Raw genomic sequence first — 21,697 nt, 5'->3', positions numbered from 1 at the left:
TCCTGTTACAGTCTGGGGACTCCCCTAAAGACATGACTTCACCATCACTGAGACAAGGGACACAATTATTCTTTTAGATGGTAGTGCTCTCTTTGATTGTCAGATTTATGTTTGGTATTTACAATAGCTTTCTCTAAGGGTGTTACATTCATATTATACTTCCATTCTGTTGTCACTATTTGTATCAGAGACAGTAGCCACTCAGATCATTTCATCTGTCATCTCATCTCATTTTTTCCCCAACTTTATGCACGGTTGGATTGATACTACTATATACAATTATTTATGACTCAACAGACCAATAATCAAACCCCACCTAATGCTTCTCATACATTTTTTTGTCAGCAAATTAATAATACATTAATAAAAAAATTAAATAAAATATAAACACATGAATAATAATAATAATAATAATAATAATAATAATAATAATAATAATAATAATAATAATAATAATAATAATAATAATAATAATAATAATAATAATAATAATAATAATAATAATAATAAGTCTGGGGTTTCAAATACACAATATTTGAGTCACATTTAAGACTAAAAGTATCCACTGCACAGGGGCTTTTTCAACTCAAAATGTGTCATCTAGGTACATTTCTAGTTTTAACACCTAATTATTCATTTCAAATTCCAAATGCTTGCGACCAACAGCTTTGCACTTCAGTCTCACTAGTTTATTTATTTTTTATTCTAGCTAACTGCCTCCTCTTCCTGTCCCTCATCTCATCAAAGTCTCCTCTGTCCTAAATGTCTCAAGTCTTGATCCTCTTTGTGTTGAGTGTGTTACATCTGTCCACAGGGTGATCTCTGACTGAGCCCGCAGGTCAAAGGTCACGAGGGAGGGGGTCTCGAGATCACTCACCTACTCAGGGTCTTCTCTTGTCTTGTCGGCTGTGGTACATCCTGGTCGTGCTTTGTGCTTCTCAGACTCAGCAGGACGTCAGGCGGCTGCTCCTGGCGTCATATTTCAAGGGTCTTAAACATCTAAATGTTGCCTACACACTGGTGGTGATCAAAATTATGGGAAAGACAATGTGCAAATCTGATTGCAATATTTGTCAAAAAAAAAAAAAAAAAAATCTTCCTCTACAGCAGAGTTACATACACAAAACCCCTGGCTTTTATACTGGCTTGGGAAGGACACTAATATATTTCAGAAAATTAACATTTGTCAGGCTGGTATAGTGTTTATAAATTCTGCTGACTCTAATAATGCCTCACCCCTGCCACAAAAGCCATTAGACTACAAAACAGTAACCTTATGCTTACTATTCTCTCTAAACAATGGCTGCATTACTTTGCCATAGGGACTTAGGGACCTATTCAAAATGTTGAAAATGATCACTATATAGTCTATCGTTTCTCACTACATTGACTTTTAGTTTGTACTCTGGGGGCATGTTTAATTCAACTGCTTCTGCTTCTCATATCGATTCAAACCAAGCAATATCCTCCCATGTTCTCCACCAAACTCACCCACTCTGCACCCAACACAAACGCATAGTATTCAGCCCGGAGACCGCTCGACCCTCCCCTCTCCTGTGTAGCTCTCCATCGCTGGGTCACACAATGGAAGAACAGATCTATATATGTGTGGTGTACCATAGCTCTAGGCACACAGACAGTTGCATAACTCCATAACAGTAGATTAACCCTGGCTGATAACTGCAGGCTTCTGACGTCAAAACGGCTGGATATAGACAAAGATGTGCATGGGGATATTTACAACATAAATGGAAATGCTATGTGGAAGTTTATGCCTCAGTTACTAAACGTAAATAAGGTTTTGTTGTACCTTGATTGGATTTGGGAAGAACACTGTATTGAGCTTCAAGTAGTCATCAGCTACATGAACTGAGACAATTATGTTAATTTGGACATATGCTATTTATGTACACATGTTTGTTTGTTTTTTTTCAAATATCCAGTCCACTTGCTTTTTTAGGCCTCTCCATCTGCAGCATATTTCCAACAAAAAGGCATATATCCAACAACATATATTATTTAGGCATCAGACTGGCACAATGTTAAACTGATAAAGTAGACATAGATTTTCAATTACTTTCAGACCAAAGAAAATTTAGGACTGTTGTCATTACGATTAGCAGTTTAAAACAAAATATAATCTATTTTTTAAATGGGAAAAAGTCCTCAAATGTTTCATATAACAGGAAGCTGAAACCCATCGATCTTAATCTTAATAGTTTCCAGCCATCCAGAAGAGAGATTATTATTATTATATTTTATTTATTTAATTATTATTATTTTTTTTTTGTATCGCTAAATAGACTTATTTCCTGTCAATCTTTTACAACCACATATAATCTTTTCTCTTATTATTCACTAATGTAGACAGGTCTAATTTTTGTTCCACGTGGGCTGAATACTTCATAAGGCCTTAAAAATTCATCACACAATAAAATAACTCTATAATCTGAACTTTCAAAATAATATGTCGTCTCTCTATTAGCTGTTTGACGTTTCTATGTGTAACATTTGAACTTTACTCTGAAAGGACCCGCCGGAACAAGATCTGTCCACCTGACCGGTGACGCACAATTTACGCACAGTTTACGCAGCTCCCACTCTTCAGAACGACTCGGTAAAGCCAGAAAGCGGACGTTTGCGGACGGGACACGGCTCTCACGGACTGAGATGACATCCCGCAGGTATTGTTGTGTCTCTTTTATCCGCTGTCATGTCTCCGGGGTTGGGTTTTAACAGGTTTTACAGACTCCCGAACCGGTGCATGGTGCGCGCTAAGGCACCGGGGAAGGAGCAGAGCTGGAGAGAAGCTGCAGAGGACTGGGAACTTTTGATTCAGAGCAAAACTGGGATAAACTTAAGATAAACAATGCAATCCAACCTTAGATTTAGGCTTTGTGATAGTGCTAGATAAAGCTTGCATTGTAGCAGCCAACAAAACTTTACTGTTTCTACTCTTGTGTCAAAGGCAATGGCACATGTATGAGGTAACAACTGATTTATAAAACTTAATAAAGGTTTGGGTAAAATGGTAGCCAAAACTAGACTATACTATAAGCTGTAGTGTAATCTTAAAACTGGGGTAAGACCATAACTCAGAACAGGCTATAATGAGTTAAAATCAGGACATAAATCTTTAAAATTAGGACTATGAACTCAACACAAATGATCCAGATTTAAGTAAAAACATTCAAGTTGGCCTATAATAGTATAATAACAATGAATGAATAGTCATGAATGAATAGTAATGCCTGTAATACCCCAAACATTCATTTTAGTTTGGCTATATGATATTAGAATGTGGGCAGCTGTCAGATAACTTCCGCCTAAACTGTACTTATCTCCTTTTTTGAAATGTAACAATCATTGACTAAGTTTGGCTGGTACATTTAGGTAACTGTATTTTGGGGGAAGGTCACTCTTTTTTTTTTTACTTTTACTTTTAGATTAGATTTTTGAGGGTGCACTCTTTTGTTTACCCAGCCCTTTACCATAAACATTAAACATGAGTAATTTTTGAAAGTCAAGTCAAACATAGTCTTTTTTAAATAATTAAACACTCTGTAATTGAGCCACATAATCCAATAAGCTATTTGAAGAGCAAGGTGGTACAAACTAAAGTTTATTTTTTATTTTTTATTCACTAACAATATTTTTTTTTTTACTTTTTTTTTTATTTTTTTTTTTACTATTTTCTTGATGCAGCTAATAATGGTTGTGTTAACATATAGCCACCTCTTCAGCTTCATTACTTTTACATTTTTAGGGGTTAATATTTATCGTGGGCACTTTTTCTTTGTTCAAGTGGGGAACTTTTTGTTATTTTTTATACTTCTGAGATTTGAGCTGTAGAATGTTGAATAAGTAGCTTAATTATTGCCGCTCATGTTCATTAACAATACTGTATATATAGAATACAGTAGCATAATAGCTTTGAATATTGTCGTTTGTCTTCTATATTTTCCTCAGAAATATATCGTATTTCAAAATTTGTTATTGTGACAGGCGTATCACTGATATTGTTAAAATTGTTGTCCAAATAAGTGTACGTAGTAATGAACAGTAAAGAAAATAAAAACTATAGAACTTTAAATAGGCTTCATTTAACATGTATCTATGCACTTTGAGTTTCTCCGAAGGTCACCTCACAATGTCAACTCCAACAGCAGCTTTTGACTTTACCTCTGAAGTCTCTCAAAATGCTTTGTCGGCAGATCTGTAGTGCGTTTGTAGTGGAAACATTGTTGGCGTGTATATGGGTGGAAAGAGAGCACATGTGCCGTGTGCCGTTATACACGCAGTATATACATTGCACTGGTTGGTTACTAAACATTATGAAGCTGGTTGCCTTTGAAGTCTGTTGTGTTTTGCTGTATACATCATGCCACAAGAAAAAGTAGTCCCTCTATCACAGTCACCAGGGCTAAATTTAGTTCCGGGGACTTTACTTCAAAAATCCCCAACCAAGGCAGCACTCGTTGATGGCCGCACAAGTTCACTTCAGGCTTAGGTCCAGTGATTAATGATTCCCCTGTGCAGCAAAACTAAAAGAAACACAGAAGCACAGCTGGACTTTAAGTATGGACATTGACAATAAGTGTTCTAATTATTGACCATTACAGCTAAAAAATTCTTGTTGAACTTCTTGTTGCTTTATTTTTAGTGCTTCATTTGCAACACCACCTTCTTGTCTACATGGTGATGTTATTGCTTCACTTGGAATGTTACACAGTATGACAGATGATTACTCTAGTCTAAACCAAGTTACAGGTCAGTTCTGCGGCAAGATGGCCCTTATTGATAGAGTGTAGATTAGTGTTGCCATGATACTTAAATTTCAAGCTCGATTTCAATACTAAGGCTAGACTTGATACTCAATACCGATTCCGATACCACAATGATAATTTAAAACAATTTCTGTAGACAATAGAATGTGATTTTCAACATTAAATCATAGTACTTTCTTTTATATTACTGAGTGACCTTATATCTGTGTAATCACGTCATCTAGGTATATTCCAGTGATCCATGGGTGTAAACTAGTCTATGTGGTCTTATACTTGTTTTCACTGTTACTTTTTTAGTATCGTTACCTGCCTAAATAAGTCTCTTGCTTCGATAGTATTTTTAGTATTGATTAGTGTCAAATTTTTGGTACTTTTGACAACTCTAGTGTAGATTAGGACATTGCAAGCAACTCGATAACATGTCCATGGAGACAAACAGTTGTTGGACCCACCATCTCAAAAGCTATATGGTGCAGTTTTAATTCAAAAGCATTCATGAGCATTCATAGAATCTCTAAAACTATTTTTAGATTTAATAACCAATTTAAAAAGTATTCATTAAAATATATATAATAATATATAATACACAAGTTTGATCTGAGAATCACTACCCTGGCAAATAGAAACCAATGAAGTCCCAGTCTCTGTTTTGAATGTTTTTGCTTTGTACTTTACAGAAAGTATAAAGACAAAGGTAAATGTGTTTCTATGTCAGTCAGTGAATTAATATTGACTTCCTGGACCTAATATCTCAGGAAGAACAATGGCACCAAACAGCCGTCCTGGACCGCTCTGGTTCTGTACCAGCCAGACCCTAAGGGGAAGTGACACTGCTGGACTTCCCTGGTATTAAATGACTTATTAAGCCTTTACCATTATTGTAATGATAAACAGTGGTGAGTCAAGAGGAACGATTTGTGTAACATTATTGTCCTGCTTTTACGACTTGCCTTGTTTCCACTCTGGTGTGTCAGTCAGGATAGTGGTAGACTCGATAAGCAGACAGGAAAACAGCAGCACATGTGGAGGAATCAGATAGCACCTACAAGCTGTCCAACGACACTCCACACCAACTGCCTTTAGTACTTATTTATATTTTCATGCATACAATTATACGGATAACTATTTTATCATTTTAACCAATCATTTGGACAAAGTTATCTGTATCAGATAAATACTATATCGACTTGTTCAGTACATGATAAATGAAACAATACTTTGGCTACTTTTTCTTTGCACTGTTGTGAAAAGTTTGGTTATTTTTCATCCTCTTATTTATTTATTGGAGTTGTTTTTTTTTACAATATTGTACATTAATAATACTTTTTGGGGGATAATTCTGCTTTATGTCTTGGTTTATTGTCTATATTTACTTCAGCAATATATCGCTCTTCAGAATGTGCTATCTTGACAGGATTAGTGACCTATGTGAAATGAAGGAATATGATTTCGAAATAAAATCTAATTTATCTCACCTAAGATTAACAGGGTTTAGTGCTTTTCTCATTGATTCTGCAGAAATCTATGATTTTCTCAGTCTCCTGTGATTTTTTTTTCTTTATTTTTTCCAATACAGATGACCATGCCTGTCCCTGACTCACTAATCCATCTGTCAATCACGCCTATTTGAAAACGGGGAGACTCACCAGTGACCAGACTCTGATCTGTAATGTATAGAAGAAGTGTGTATTCTAGATCCAAGGCAATTAATACTCAAGACAGATTGCCCTAATTATAAAAAAAAAGTTTCTAATTTGAATGCTAAGTGTGGTATCAGTTAGAATCTGCGTATCCATTTCTTTGACAATCCCAGCTGTTGAATAGAAAGAGCGTACAGCGAGCCAGTCGTTACATATTAACCAACATTGATTGCAGATTCCTGAGAATGTACTCTCTGCAATGTGCCTTATAGTTCTACTGTTATGAATATTGTTGCAAATGAGTAGAGCGATCTCTGTTCAAAACAACAGCTGTGGTTTTCTTGGATTCAGCATGTGCTCGAGTAATCTGCATTATACATTTTGTATTCCTCAAAGGTGTAGATATGTATTCCCTCATATGTGTCTGCTGGACAAGAGAGCTGAAGACACACGTCTCCTCTGAATAAATAATGTGACTGGTATTCATTCCTGTTATAGGCTACATTTTGAGAACTTTTCATCATTCAAAAGATTTTTCATTTTAAAATCTTAATTGTTATGACAACGACTCTAATTTTTGATCATTCTGAAACCCATGGATATTAGTCAAGTATGGCAGACTTTCAGGCGGCCATATGCGATCTCTGCTCTTCATGCTGGACTAAAAATATCGTCCACACTCCTGCGATCCACACCCAGGTTCTGTCTGAGCCTGGTATAGTCGCTTGCACCCTTCACCGCTGTTTCTAAGTATATCACCTTTTTGTCGGCAAGCCTAGACAGAGCTTCAAATAGCCCTGCTGCTGCTATATTCACCACCAGACATTATGTAAGAGGATATAGAGCATAGAGGTTGGTTAGCCAGTGTGCCTAGAGTGTAACCGACAGATAATGTGCATGTACCAGTGGCAAGAGGCCCTTTGTCCTATTTCTACCCCCTCTAGCACTCATGCATGACTCCCTAGAATTCAGCACTGCCCACTGGGTTAGTGTGTCGCCTGTCAGGGGGAATCCTGCTGTGGAAAGGCCTGAGTCACTGTGCACTGTGTGGTAAAAAGAGCGAGGAGAGTTTGTAAAAAGGGCTTTTATATGGCTATTACATGTATTGCTATTCAGTCATGATCAATATTTGTTTAAGTTTAATTATACCATTATAAGCTAACTTTAATCCATCATCATTAGAGTCTGTGTTCAGAGTCTTTATAGATCAGATAACAATTATGATTATGCAGATTTATTTAAAGTTGACTTTGTTGCAGGCCTTATTTAATACCTTTAGGTGAAATACGCAATTCCTATAGTAAGTAATTTCATGTTATGTTATTCCTTTTTATTTAGTGATAGCTGCAGATTACTTAAAATAGGTCAACTTTGCTCAAACTTTTTAATTAAAACTAAAATAGCCTGGTCATACTGAAGCCAATCTGAATACCTTTTAAGGCAATATAGAAAGTGCATGAATATCAAAAAAAAAAAAAAAAGAAGAAGAGGAAAAAAATGTAGGCTGCTAGTCCTGAATTTTTGCCAGACAACTATAGCAGAAAGCCATAGAGCAGTTATAGATTAGCTCTGGTTTCTTGCTCTGTAGAACTGTAGACAGACCAGTTAATCATTGAACAATGTTACTGAGATGTACACGGCGACACGCTGCTCTCTGCTGAAATCATAATCACACGCTGCTTCACATCAGAAAGCATATGTGCTATACTGGATATGTTAATTATTGTGCACTGTGCTGTAGGGCTCTTAATAAAAGCCGCTTGCCCTTTTGCAGACTATGAATTAGTTTGAATTTTATGCTAACCTTGTAGCTGGACGTCTACAAACATGTTCTGAAATGCATGGGATTTTAAAGTGTGAGGTGGGTGCAAGGTCACTCCAGACTTCAACAGTGAAATTGCTTTAAAAGTTCCAGTTGGATATTTGTGCTCCAGAGGAATACATTCTCTTCTTGTTAAATCTCGGGGTTATTGGCCGGTCATGAAGCAACAGGAGTGTATGCGCTGTCATCTCCGCTCTCCTCTCTTTCACGTTGCTCTCGGGGTTTGTCTGAGTTGCGCGTCTGAAATAACCAGCCTCACGGTGTGCTGCGGTTGCTGAATTGGCTGGATTGGGGTTTATGCTCTGTATAACTATGATCTGGCATAACTATGACATGCACGATTAGCTGTAATCTGCACTCACAAGTAACACAGCTGTCACATTCAGCAGGCATCCAAATCACAGGGAGGCCTAGGCGTACATGGAGGTTTGGGAGCCGAGCCGACCTGTTAGCCAGATCCCTGTTGAGCTGCTGGATGATTGAAGAAGCACATTCTGAAGACTAGTTCAAGTTCAAATAGAAGGAGGAAGGGAAGGAGGCTGATAGTGCAGTATCAGGCTGGCTCACACTCGCCCAAATCCCAGATTAAAGGCCCCCGCCCCCGCTACACTCGCTCTGTCTAACCCAGTAACACACACGGCAGCCTCTTTCACTTGTGGAGCAGACTGGATTACTGAGGCACTGTCGGAGCAGGTTGTCCCCACAATGGTGAGGTAGGGACACCGCCATTCAACTTAGACTTTTTCATCTTGTGCAAGTGTCTTTTTGAACTCTCACCTTGGACTTTGCTGAAATTGAATACATATATTTTAATACAGAACTTCAGTTTGAATTTTAATACTCTTCACTAGCAGTTACATTTTGTTACTGGAATAGAGTCTATAACCTTTATACAAGAACTGTGAGCTGTGAACTGTTCAGATGTGCCGCTGTGCTATCTGCTCGGAGCACTGTCTCCTGTTAAACCAACTGTCACTTTCCTACACATACCAGTATAAGATTGAACTGTGTAATAATAGACAAACAATATACCTTATGAACAGGTGCACTTTTTATTAGTACAAATACTGCTCCTATCAGCCCCCTTCCCATCTCTTCATATAGCTATACAGGCAGAAGTGACAGACAGGAAACAGCCACACAACTGGAATGCATGAGCTGCAAACTGCTAACCTCTATTACCCATGCAGTACTGTCACTGAGTGTTATCACATTTCTGACACATTTCACTTATTAATTCCTTAAGTCCTTAACCTAAAATGGTGCTCAGTAACCACTTAATACATCATATGCTGTAAACAGAGTTGCTAACACTTCCCATAGACATGAGGGGAATTACAGTGTCTCATTTGATCATACTCATTAAGACCAATGTGTGCATGAGAAAAAGACAAGAGGCTGTGAAGTCTGACAGAGACTTTGACATAATATATTATGTGCAGTGGACAAGTCCTAGGTGATTTAAGTAATCATGCAATATTTTTTTTCAAAATGAGAAAAACAAATGCTACTGCCCCTATTTGGACCATCATGATAATTACTATATCAACTTATTGTTCAATATATTTTAGATGAAACAGTCATTGTTTGTGTCAGTACTTATCATGGGTACTTTTTCTTTGCACAGCTGGGAAACTGTTGGTCATTTTGAGGCTATATGAAGATTTGAGCTGTAGAAGATTGAATTAATAATTTCTATGACTCATTACAGTGTTTCATTCTGATACTTATTTCTGTCAGCTTCTTGTTTTTTTTAACCATATTGTAGATTTAGAATATTTTTTGTGGTTTAAAGTTGGTCTTAGGTTGTTGCGTCAGTGGCATAAATGAGTTTCAATATTATTAACAATCAGATAGTGGAATCAGCTTCCAGGCAGTCTGAAATTGTTTGTAGATCTTAATAATTTTACTAGAACTTTGAAAAAAAAAACTTGTTACATCTTCAAGTGTGTCAACATCAGTCTAGATCATTTGTACTGTTCTGTATCCACTGTAAAAACTTGCACATAATGATTTTTAATATTTGTATGGACTGTAGGAAACATTTTACTAACAACATTTTATTTAATTTAGTCGTATAATGTATTTTTTTTAATGTCTGTTCACCTGCCCAGGAACTGCAGATGGAAAGTAGCAGTAGCTAAATCTGGTTCTTTTGTAAAATTTATAGATTTGTACACGGTCCCTGATAAATACACAGTAAAGAAACTAAGATTGTTTATTTTCTATATTTACTTCAGCAATATATCACGCTTGTTCAGCAATATATCGCACAGTTTGTTCTCAAGTGGGGTGGATTTAGACAATGAGAGTCACTACCTAGACACATATTTAATCTGGACCATTTAGAAAACCTAATTTGAAGATTTGGTGTCTGTCCTATTGTTCTAATACATTGCTGTAAGCCTTAGTAGGACTGTGATGAAGGATTAGATGGGATTTGTGACATAAGGCACTTTTGCTGCACTATTATTGTTTTCCATATGAATCTGTGCTGGATTAAAAACAATGCCACACTAGTAATCTGACCACAAGCTGACATCCATGACCTTTCAAACTTCTGCGTAACCCACAATGTACACGCCCAGTACATTTCCTGGGATATAGCCTTTTGAATTGATCGCTGTTTCAGGCTGTCTTGACATCCACTAAATTGTGTAGTACCAGAAATGATAATGCTGCCAGAAGTCAACCTGTTGTTAGTGATTCTGTGGAGCTGTTTTACTGTATCGAAAGGGGCTAGCAGTTTTTAAAAGGTACACATAACCAGAGATTTGTGAAACTGTAAACAGATACATCTCTTGTTATTGTCAAACAAGGACTTACACAATTGACAGTTCTTTGTAACAGGCTGATAACTGTTCCATTAAAATAAATATATCGTTATGATTTTCAGTGCGAGTTAAAATTGGATAACTTAAGTAATTATCAAATCATGAAACGTAGTTATGATAAACTTTGGAATCTAAGCTAGTGACCTGACCTAGACGACGTACACTTTGCCCTCTCCATCCTCGCCCCCCTGACCAGTCTCCAGCTGCCCCCTGCCCCCACAGCCCAGAACAGATTAGACCATAACAAAACATAACCAGTACAAGAGGATTAGTCACAAATACATGTTCAGCTCTGGACCAGGGTCTGTGTGGAAACGAGAGCTTCCGTGCAAGGCATTTCAAGACTCCAAAGACGGCTTAGACAAAAGACTAGAAATCAGGTATAGAGTAACATGCATCTTGTTATAGTGTATCGGCGTAATTGTTAGCATTTGTCCAACAAGGTGCACAGTTCATGTGGTCAAGCTGTGTGTCATGTCTTTCCAGTTTATTCGGGAAGTTGCCATGGGTGCTGTCTAGATCAGGGGTGGGCAAACTGCAGCCTGGGGGCCACATACGGCCTATTGGTCTTATTAATCCGGCCCGAACGTGACCAAATTATGCCGCACTTCAGCTACATCAACCTTGTATTAGTCTCTTATTCTCTTATCAGCCCTTCTGCAAAAATTTGATTATCAAAGAAAGGGAAAGTGGATAGTGAGCGCTGAGTATTTAATACGGAGTGGACAACAAAATATTTTTTCACCCAAATCCAATTAAAGTACCGAAGTAAATTATTCATGCTTTGCTACATGTTACAGGCCAAATCTCTAATCTAATATATATATCCTGGTCCGGCCCCTCTGTCAAATTTTAGAACCCATTGTGGCCCTCGTGTCAAAAAGTTTGCCCACCCCTGATCTAGATTGTACCCATCTTGCAGTTGTGAGTTGTTGCTGTACACAAACATAGAAGACAAATCAGCATACTTTATGTAGTATTTTAGCTGCAAGACTTTTTTCTTTTAAAATGATTGGGATTCTTAACTGTAAATGCCAAAACAACAGAAGTGTAGGTTAGTAGCAGTCAAAAGTAAAGGTAGGCCAGGGCAAATAAGGTAGAAAATGAACATTTCTTAATTAGTTTTACAGCAATAGTTTATATTTAATATTTTATAGTAACTTTGTCTTTCAAATGATAGTGGGACTGACTTTGTTAAGTCTGTAAATGTGTAACTTTGGACACCACTGTAACAGTTCTCTGCATGGACAAATTTAGTCATTGGCTAACAGCTCGTTCACCGCGGTCAGAGGTAGGTCACAGGTGAAGGGAGAGCCGGATCTTCCTAAACTAGGCCAGTTGCGTAGGGCCCTGCAGCTGCGAAGGTCCCCGCCTTCTTAGTCTCAATAGTTTTTTTATCTTTGTACATGTAAACTGTGTCCTGGTTTGCTTGTATCCTTAAATATCATTTTCTGATTGGTTAAAACCAGTGAATGACCTGTGAACGAGCCCGCACAGGCACTCCTGCCTTCATGCATATTAATGAGTTATGTGCTAATTTGCGTACTCATCATGCACATATTAATAAGGTTAGTCACCCGCTATTATTTGCGTATTATGATACACAGAAAGAAAGAAAGAAAGAGGCTTAATAGTATTTATACTGAGTAAATCAAAGTGTTATGTTGAAGTATACATTTGGAGACCAAGAGCGTGTTTAGGGGCCTAGTGTAGCACAGTGGCACTACCACATAAGACTTTATAATATTACAGAATCCATAAATGTAATCACACTTTAGCCAACTGGGAAATATGAATATGCTAGAAAACAGTAAAAATGTCTCTACTATTGAGTATTTTTTGGTTGATAATCAGGAGTTGATTCTAGCCTATTTGTTGTTCTATTAGCCTGTGTTTTCAGCCTCTATAAAAGCCTTTGCTCGTCACTGTCTGATGTGGATAATACAGGTACATTTAGTGCAGTCTATTTTAGCCAAATTTTGCTTAGGGCCCGCTGAAGATTAGATCCGGCTTTAGGTGAAGGCGTTTGGGGCTGTTCCTAGAAAGCTCTGGTGCGCATCTGCACTATGGAGCTTAAGAGCAGCTTTGGGCTTCTCTGAGAGTACACCATGACTTCAAATTAAGTACATTTTCAATAATATTGCATATGTCATTTTCACAGTTACCATGATAACAATTTAAAAAAATCAATAGATAGATACTAATTGACACTAAAGCCATACTTGCCTCTCCACAGGCCTGATATGTAACTTGGTTTGGTGACGTCACCTTGTCTCCATGGAGATCGATAAGTTAAATGCCATAACATTTCAGACAAAGCAATATTATAACCCTCCACCACAAAAGTTGCATAGAGCACCTTTTAGTTTTTCAAGGGCTGTGACATTTATCACATTAAATCAAGATTAAGATTAATTCATTTCTAATAATATGTTTGCGTCTTTTTAATAGAAATGTCTATAGACAATCCTTCATCAACAAAAGCAGAGTTCAGACTTAGGAGGAAGGAAATTGACTATTTCTTGTGTTACATGACAGTGATGAAAGTCTGTTTGTTTGTTTAGGTTTAGGGAATGAACATTTAAAATAATTTGTATTTTATATTATATGACATTTTTTTGTTTTATCAAAATAAAAAAAAAGCATATTAACTTTGTCATATTGACCAGCTCTGTTTTGTTGGATTTGTATTATCTATAGCATACTATCTTTTATCTTCTAGTTTGCCTTACCTCAGCTACCCCAGCCTGTTGCTTCTAGCCTGTGTGTAATGTGGATTAGCCCTGAGACTGCAGTAGTTAGGCAGGTTTAACCCACTGATCCCAGCTTACATGTGAGCTCTAATCCACACAGCTGACATGCTGCCATTCAACATAGCCTTCACTCAATGGCATGTACATCCAATATTACACACGATAATATCAGGGCTATATCCACAGTAGTGTATGATAGGAATCATTCTGGAAAGACTTAGGACCACCTTGTCCTGACACAGATAAGGACGCTTTAATGCCCCAAAATGTTTCCCAAAGCTTTGAATGTAAACCGCAGAAGTTAGTTGAGTCCTGTGGTGTCAAAATGTCTCAGATACAGCACAATGTTTATTAAGTTGTTGTTAAATATAACGGCCATGTTTTCCCTTTGTTTGTTTAGATGTAAAAAGACGTATTGAAGTAGGTATTCCATGAATTTGATTTGTTCCTATTTGTAATAAGTAATAAAATACAAGTAAATACGCCTGTCTCAGATGAGAGATGTCAAACACAGAGTAGTATACTTGCAATGGTCAACAAGAAGACGATGAAATAAATATTTATCCAGCAAGCAAACCTTAGAATGCAAGCTTCTCATAAGCACAGTTTTTTCACAGAAAAAATCTAAAAAGTAAAAAAAAAGTAAAAAGAAATGTCAAAAATACAATATTTCAATAGCAACATCATCAACACACAGTACAGATTTAGACAAAGAATAAATGAAGAATCAAAATGAATTACTTTTCTTCTCTAGGCACCCATAGGTACACACAAAATCTACAGTTCAAGCTCTAACTTGCCAAGGCTTGATAACACATTTCATCCTTGTTGAATAAAATTGCATTTCTGATTTTCTGGCTAAGCTTCTATAACCTTGTTGTTAAACCTCAGGCTTATTGTTATAGAAAAGAAACAGTTGCATCAGGATCAGGCATTATAGCATGCTACAGTGGGCTGATCCATTCCACCTTGAGAAGTTCACATCGTTGTGGAAAAGTCAATGGACAAGCTAATTGTGGTGCACTCATTAAAGTGAACCACCAAAGCCTGCTTAAGTCGGCATTATAGAGGAGGTGTTTCTCAGCAGGGAGCATGTTTGTTCAGTGCCACTTGCAAATCCACTTGCTACAGGGGGATCACTGGTTTTTCAGACAGCTTCACAAAAAAAATAAGATCAATGCATACCATTATGAGTTAGATAATGGTATTAAACTCCGCCTCCCTGAGAAGACATAATATTGACCCTAAGCCTATGGTTACAAGAATTTCGTTATCAAACAAATTATTACTGTTGACTTGGTGCAGAGGGTTGAGAGGACCATCCCCTATATCTCCATGTTCGACCTCAAAAGAACAGCCTTTTGTTAGTAAAAAAGCCAAAACAGACACATGGAGAACATGCAAACTTCAGAAAAATGCCCAGCTGCTCTGTCCATAATAAAATGTTAGAACTGCTATTTAGTTGAAACACACTCTTAAATGGACAGTAAAATGAACATTGTTCTTATATTAGTTTTTCTCTTCTTATTCTTTTAGGTGGTTCCACCCAAACATCACAGGACTGGAGGCGGAGCAGCTCCTGTTGACTCGGGGTGTCCACGGCAGTTTCCTGGCCCGACCCAGCAAGAGCAACCCGGGAGACTTCACCCTCTCTGTCAGGTAGGTCCTCGCACTGTTCAGAGTTCACTTCTGAAAACAAACCCGATGTGAAATGACTAGTACTTGTTTGTTTGGCACTGCGTGATATTCACTCTACTTTGAGATGCCCTTAATATTTCTTGTATAACCTTGTGTTCATTGGGAGTAAAAAGAGCTGTTCAAACACAGTGCAGTGATGGCAGAAAACAGACTGAATACAAATAATTTATCCAATTCCCTTTTTGAGATATGTGGAAATGTGCCTATTGAAGTATGTTGTTGTTATTATGTATTGTTTTCTACATAAACATACTCAAATAAATAAGTAAATTCATTAATTAATTCTCAGTAACTCTGAAAACCTGATACTTCTAACTGATAAGAGGGATGTTACAGTGTGGGATGGGTCTTTTCTTAAATAACTTGCTCTATGCCACATCATTTACATTTTAAAAGCTTTCCTAGGCTGGTTGGAATGGGCTTCTCCAGTCCCTTGCAATCCCTTGGTATATGAGCACAAAAAATATTAAGCCTGGTCCAAAAAGTCTGCTATTTATTTATTTATTTTTTTACTTTGAAAGTGATTCTGGGACTTACGATATAATGTTGTGAAATGTGCGGCCAGGCCTTGACTTGTACCTGTGGTTATTGTGGTGAGTGTCATAAATCAGTCTCTCCACAGGAAGACTGGTGAGACTGATGCAGCCACAGTCCCCTGTCCACAAAACCATAAGTACACAACAGGGAGGTCAAGTGGGCAGACAGGTCAGCTCTACAGAATATTATGAAGAGGATAAATGTTATGGAACTTGTATGAAATGTTTCAAAGAACAAACTGTTCCTATTTGTGCAAAGCTACAGACATAGTTATAAGTGTGCACTGCTATAGCGAGCTCATTCACTTCAAATCCAAAGAAAACTCTGACTTTACATTTATGTTTACATTCATTAAGTTATTTATTTACTTATTTTTGTCACATTAAATGAATAACATAATAGATAAACCATTCACAATTTGTCCTATTTGCTTTCAGAAAATGAAATGTATGTATACAAAAGCCTCATCTTTTGAATCCTTAGCTTATATATGATAGAGATTTAGCATAAACACGTAGCATGATGAATAACAAAAGAATAATCTACACCAAAAATATAAGAAAGAAAGAAACAAATGTGCCTGTAGCTTAATTAACTCCACATCTTCCACAAAAGCCATTATAAAGCATTGGAGTAGTGTGTTTATAGTTTTATTTTCTCCCCAATTCAAACTCAGTAGTTGTTTGTCTATACTAACATGTACTCATACACACCAATATATGAAGAATTCAGAGCTGCCCTTTTAACAAACGCAGCCCTTTACACATGTTTAAGCAAAAGTTACATTTACAGAGAACATGTTTGATTCATTAACTTGTTGGCTGTCTTCCCAGGAATCAAACCCACAGCTTCCACGTGCTATTATCAGCTTATATATGGCATGTCGGCTATGAAAAGTACTGCTTCCTACACACAGTTACCCACATGGCATTAGTGGGTGTGCATGAGTTAGTCACATGTACAGGCTTTTCATCCATCTCTTGTGCCCCTCTAACAGCACACACACATAAAGCCACAGCATCCGGTTTCTCAGGAAACGACACCAAACGACAGGGGAAAATTACAATTATTATCTGTACTCTGCTGATGTACCACTATTTATACACACAAAAGAACGCACTGGGCATGTCATAGGTCTCATCCTAATCTCTGCAAAATGGAGGTGGTTGGAAAAGTTTGGTGCCAAATAAGGTCATAGGAAATAATTGCTTAATTTTACTATATCTCGTCTACAGAGGCTTTTCATGATTGAGCTTATCATGCCAATAACTCATTCTATATGCCTGCAATGGGATACACACATGGAGGGCTTATCGGCGCAGAGGATGTTAATTACGCCAGTCATTAGCCAGGTTTCATCTTACTAAGGCCATTATGGGAGCTATCAGCTATGAGGAGCTAATGCATGGAGAGACTGTTGTCTGCTAGTTTCTGCCTTATCTCCTTCTCCCTGGCTTGTCTCCAGCACCTTTCTTCTAGAGGAGGGCATGTGGCACTAGATCTAAACCAGGTCTACGACAACTATATCAAGTCTTAAAGTGGAACTAAACACTAAATCCATGCTTTTTTTTGCTACTAAACCGTGTACATAATGTTTTAATAGCATTGTCTACTGTTCCTAGTCATTTTTGGCAAGTGCAGACTGGGTAAATTTTCAGTTTTCTGGGTAAAAACGTCTAAATGGAAGTGTGTACTGCTTACACTGGCCTCTGCAATTTCCAGGAGTTTGTGACATCACAAATAACTGCCTTGATTATAGCTAGGTGTTTCTGATTACAAACACCTGACTGCTGGGGCGGCGTTTGAAGTGTTAGACCAATCACACTGTTCCTTATAGTCCCCGCTCCTCCTCCTCCTCCTCTCTCCTTTTCCCCTTTAGTCCTCCAGGCACTGCCCAGTTTAGCACCTCTATTTGAAATGTGGTTGTGGGTGGAGTTTAAATGTTTAGTCCCACTTTAAGTAGTTCCAAACAAGGGCTAACCTGAAGGACAAAATGGTGATTAAAATTGCTCCAGGGGCTCCTCATACCTTATACAAATAAATAAAACTTAAAATAAAAGTTCATTTCTTTATAGGTTGTACAAAATAATTAAAAAAACATTACACTTGGCAGCTAGTGAGTTGTTTTTATATGTCAGCCATAGTGAAAATATGGGTCTGCTATTAGTTCTATAGCTCCAAAGGCCTTTATATATGAATTATGCATTTCCTGTATAAAGTATTTATTCCAGTATCACTTTTTTCACAGTAAGTTAAATGCATCATACACATATACTGCAGAAGAATTTTTTTTTTTAATTCAACATCTAGCATTGAAGTGCTTGTTTTCTGAGATCTTTAAAGAAGTTGGAGACACTAATGAGCACTTTTTGAGATGTCTGAAATGTACTTAGTTCTCGGTTCTGTGTTGAAGAAGTTGAAAGGCAGAAAGTTTGTGCAGAAGGAGGAGCAATCAGGTCAAGTTCATAATATCATTTTTCATGCTCCTTATATCCCCTAAAGACATGGAGTGAGTTGGAGGAGGCTCTTAAGAGATAACTTTGGAGACCATATTAGTGCTCATAGCTAATGCGTTTTATCCTGTTATATATATGCTAGCCTGGCTTTGCTCAGTTATGTTTCCTTTGTGCTGCACTATTTATAGTTTAAAAAAAATAGTCTGTTTGCTGTCAGGATGGTGAAGGCTACCTTAACACATGCTCATGCCCAAAGTGAGGATTGTAGGTTAGTGTTGTCATGATACTCAAATTTCAAACTTGATCTTGATACTTAGGCATATACTCGATTACGATACCTTGATGAAAATAAGGAATGTGAGCGTGACTTTTTTAGTATTAATACCTGCTCAAATTTAGTATTTAGTTTCGATGCAGTTTCTAGTATTTATTAGTATCTGATTTTTGATACTTTTGATAACCATATAGATCTAGTTGCATGTAAAAATGACAGATCAGATGGCTTCCTGTCTCAAATAGATGACTCTCAGACTTTCTGTATTCCAAACAGTTAATTCATAGGATTGTTACCAGGCCACACAGAGCCGATTTTGCCAATTGTTGACATATAGTGTAAGTTTATTTTTTTCCCATTCTGCAAAAAAACAACATGGAGTAAATTAGAAACAACCTTCCTTTACACAGTAATTTATGACACATTTAAATTCTAGTGTTATACTTACAGATAAGGTGTAATTTGAATTCGTACATCATAAATTATTGCCAAGGCTAAATTTCAGTACCATCTTGTCTTGCATTTAATCATGTCTCCAGTCGGCCTTGGATCTTAGGAATTCTTTGTAATAGCAGCAACTTTCTCTGTATTCTATAACTTTAACCTGTTCGGTTTTCAATATAACATTGCAGCTCCCAAATGAACATACCTTTGGAACCACTCATTTTAACGTCAAGGACAAAATATTGTTATACATTCAGTCTGTGATCACAGCCTGCCATACCCGAAGAAATACTCTGACAGCTGTTAGTATAATTCTTTGATTTCTGATGTGTATAAGGACGTGTTAACATGCAGTAGCGAACTAGAGCAGAGGTCAGTTTGGAGTTTGGATAAGTGTATTGGAAATGAGCTAATCGTTACTCAGAGGGAAAATAACTGAGAATAGCTGCAGGGCAAAAATTTCATAATTCATAAGATTAATTATGAGTTTGTGAGCTAATTAGCAATCTGGTGATCTGGAGCCTTTTATTGTTTATAACTGTGCTAACATGAACCTGCACTGCACTGGTCAGTGAGCACCACAGTGCACCAGAATTGGTGTGAAAGGCTGTGTGCAAATAAGACACTCAAAATATGTATTGCGTGTAAACAAGGGTTTAGGGAATATATATTTTTTAATCCACCTTGGGAAATTAGTGCTCTCCTTTTGGCCCATCCTTTAACACCACTGGATCAGCCTGTCAGGCTCAGAGAGCAGCCACATCTCCAGAACCTGAGCTAGATTTAGTCAGAATCACATCAGAAGGGAGATTTTATCTGTTCTGCAGGTTTTAAGTTGATGAGGGACACCTGAGCGCCTGGAGGAAGCCCAGCCACGTGAAAAAACATGCAAACTATATGGAATGTGAGTTGAACCTTCTTGCTGTGAGGCTAGAAGTGCAAGACACCTCACCCATCTTGCCTGTATGTATGAATGTGGTGTGGAAGTGATTGGTGTTTGGTAAAGCCAGCGGTGTAGATTTCCAGTCTCAGCTTCGTCAGTCCATTCAGAGCAGCTGTGACTTTAAAAGCACTATAGAGGAATATTCATTACTATTGCAACAGGTCTGATCACTTCATTACATGTCTGTTACACATTTCTTATACAGCTCCTGAATATATTGGTCCAACTAATTCACTTTAATAATCTGGTGATAAACATTTATACTCACACCTGCACCTGTTTTTTATGTTTTAAATTAACTTAAGTAGTTATTTGTTTTATTTGTTTGAATTGTTCTGCACTTTAACAGGACACTCATGAAAAAGAGATTCTGGTACTGTCATTGGACTCTCCCTGTCTGAATAAAGATAAATGAATGAAATGAAAATGAAACTTGTCTCCCAGCCTTTCCAATTTTAAACCCATTTTCAAGATGTGGTGTAACCGAAAACGACTGGCTGTATCCTGTACCTTCTCTGTTCTAAAATATGAACTAGCACACTTCAGACATCCAATTAACTTATACTTTAGTAGCTGCATTAGCATGGTAATAGCCTCATTGTCTTGTATTAGTCACCTATTGGGCATTATGTATCCTTCAGATCATTTTCGTAAAAAGTTTGATTATATCCATCTGAGAAGAAGTGATGGCTATGAGTCATATGTTTAAAAGCATCTCCCCTCTGTAATAAATCTATAAAGGTTATGGAGGACCGAGCCAGGCAGGGCACAGGGAAGTGAATCAAAATCTAATAGGATGGATTCAGATAATGGTGTTAAACTCTGAGTGGGAGAGAGAGGAGAGCAGACCTGTGGAACTCTGCCAACAGTGGCTAAAAGACACATAAAGCAATTAGCAGGAAGTACAGGAGCGAGGGGAGAGAGAGATGAGACAGTGATTGAGTACAGGGCAGTGGAAGGCTACTCAGAGGGAGGGATAGTTTTAGTGAGTTGAAATGAGTTTGAACAGGGAAGAAATAAAGTGGTGCAGAGAAATAGAAAAATAAGATTATAAGCTGAGAGGGAAAAACAACTTGATAACTTCTTGTACTATCAGAGAGCTTGTAGTGATTGGGCTATGGAGCAAAAACAAACTAAAAATAGCTTCATTCGGTATGGCCACAAAAAACTGTGAATTTTTTTCCTCCAAATTCTGAACAGTCCTGTAAACCGCATACATTTACTGAGTAAACAAACATCATTAATGACTGCACATAAATGATTCTCAAACTCTGTTACAATTCTATTAATTTCCCAGTCCTAAGATAAGGGCGTGACCACTCAATGAATCTATTAAACAACTTTTTTTTTTTTTACTTTTTTTTTTTTTTTTTGCTGCTGTTGACCCAGAATTTGTTCTAAGTGTTTGAGCTCTATACAGTGCCGATGCAGAATTGATAAAATGATAATAATCATAATAGCACAAATACATAATTTGTTTTAAGGAAGGCCTGGTATTGATTGATGAGG

The 21,697-nt window shown here is 37.3% G+C and overlaps 1 protein-coding gene across 2 annotated transcripts in view; it reads left to right on the top strand.

The window, feature by feature from the left end:
* Positions 1–2,573: 2,573 nt before the first annotated feature.
* ptpn11b (protein tyrosine phosphatase non-receptor type 11b) overlaps positions 2,574–21,697 on the top strand; it is a 36,254-nt gene continuing 17,130 nt past the window's right edge. Inside the window, exons 1-2 of one of the 2 annotated variants that reach the window (XM_033969398.2) lie at positions 2,574–2,684; positions 15,373–15,495. In XM_033969398.2, coding sequence (XP_033825289.1) covers positions 2,671–2,684; positions 15,373–15,495 — 137 coding nt within the window. In that variant the 5' untranslated portion in view covers positions 2,574–2,670. Of the gene's footprint in view, positions 2,685–8,759; positions 8,963–15,372; positions 15,496–21,697 lie in introns of those variants that run through there. The other variant, XM_033969399.2, reaches the window with a different exon arrangement.

Source organism: Periophthalmus magnuspinnatus, chromosome 7 (genome assembly GCF_009829125.3).
Source record: "Periophthalmus magnuspinnatus isolate fPerMag1 chromosome 7, fPerMag1.2.pri, whole genome shotgun sequence".
NCBI lineage: Eukaryota > Metazoa > Chordata > Actinopteri > Gobiiformes > Gobiidae > Periophthalmus > Periophthalmus magnuspinnatus.
The sequence above is the reverse complement of the archived record's forward strand: the minus strand, read 5'-3'. Positions and strand labels throughout refer to the sequence as shown.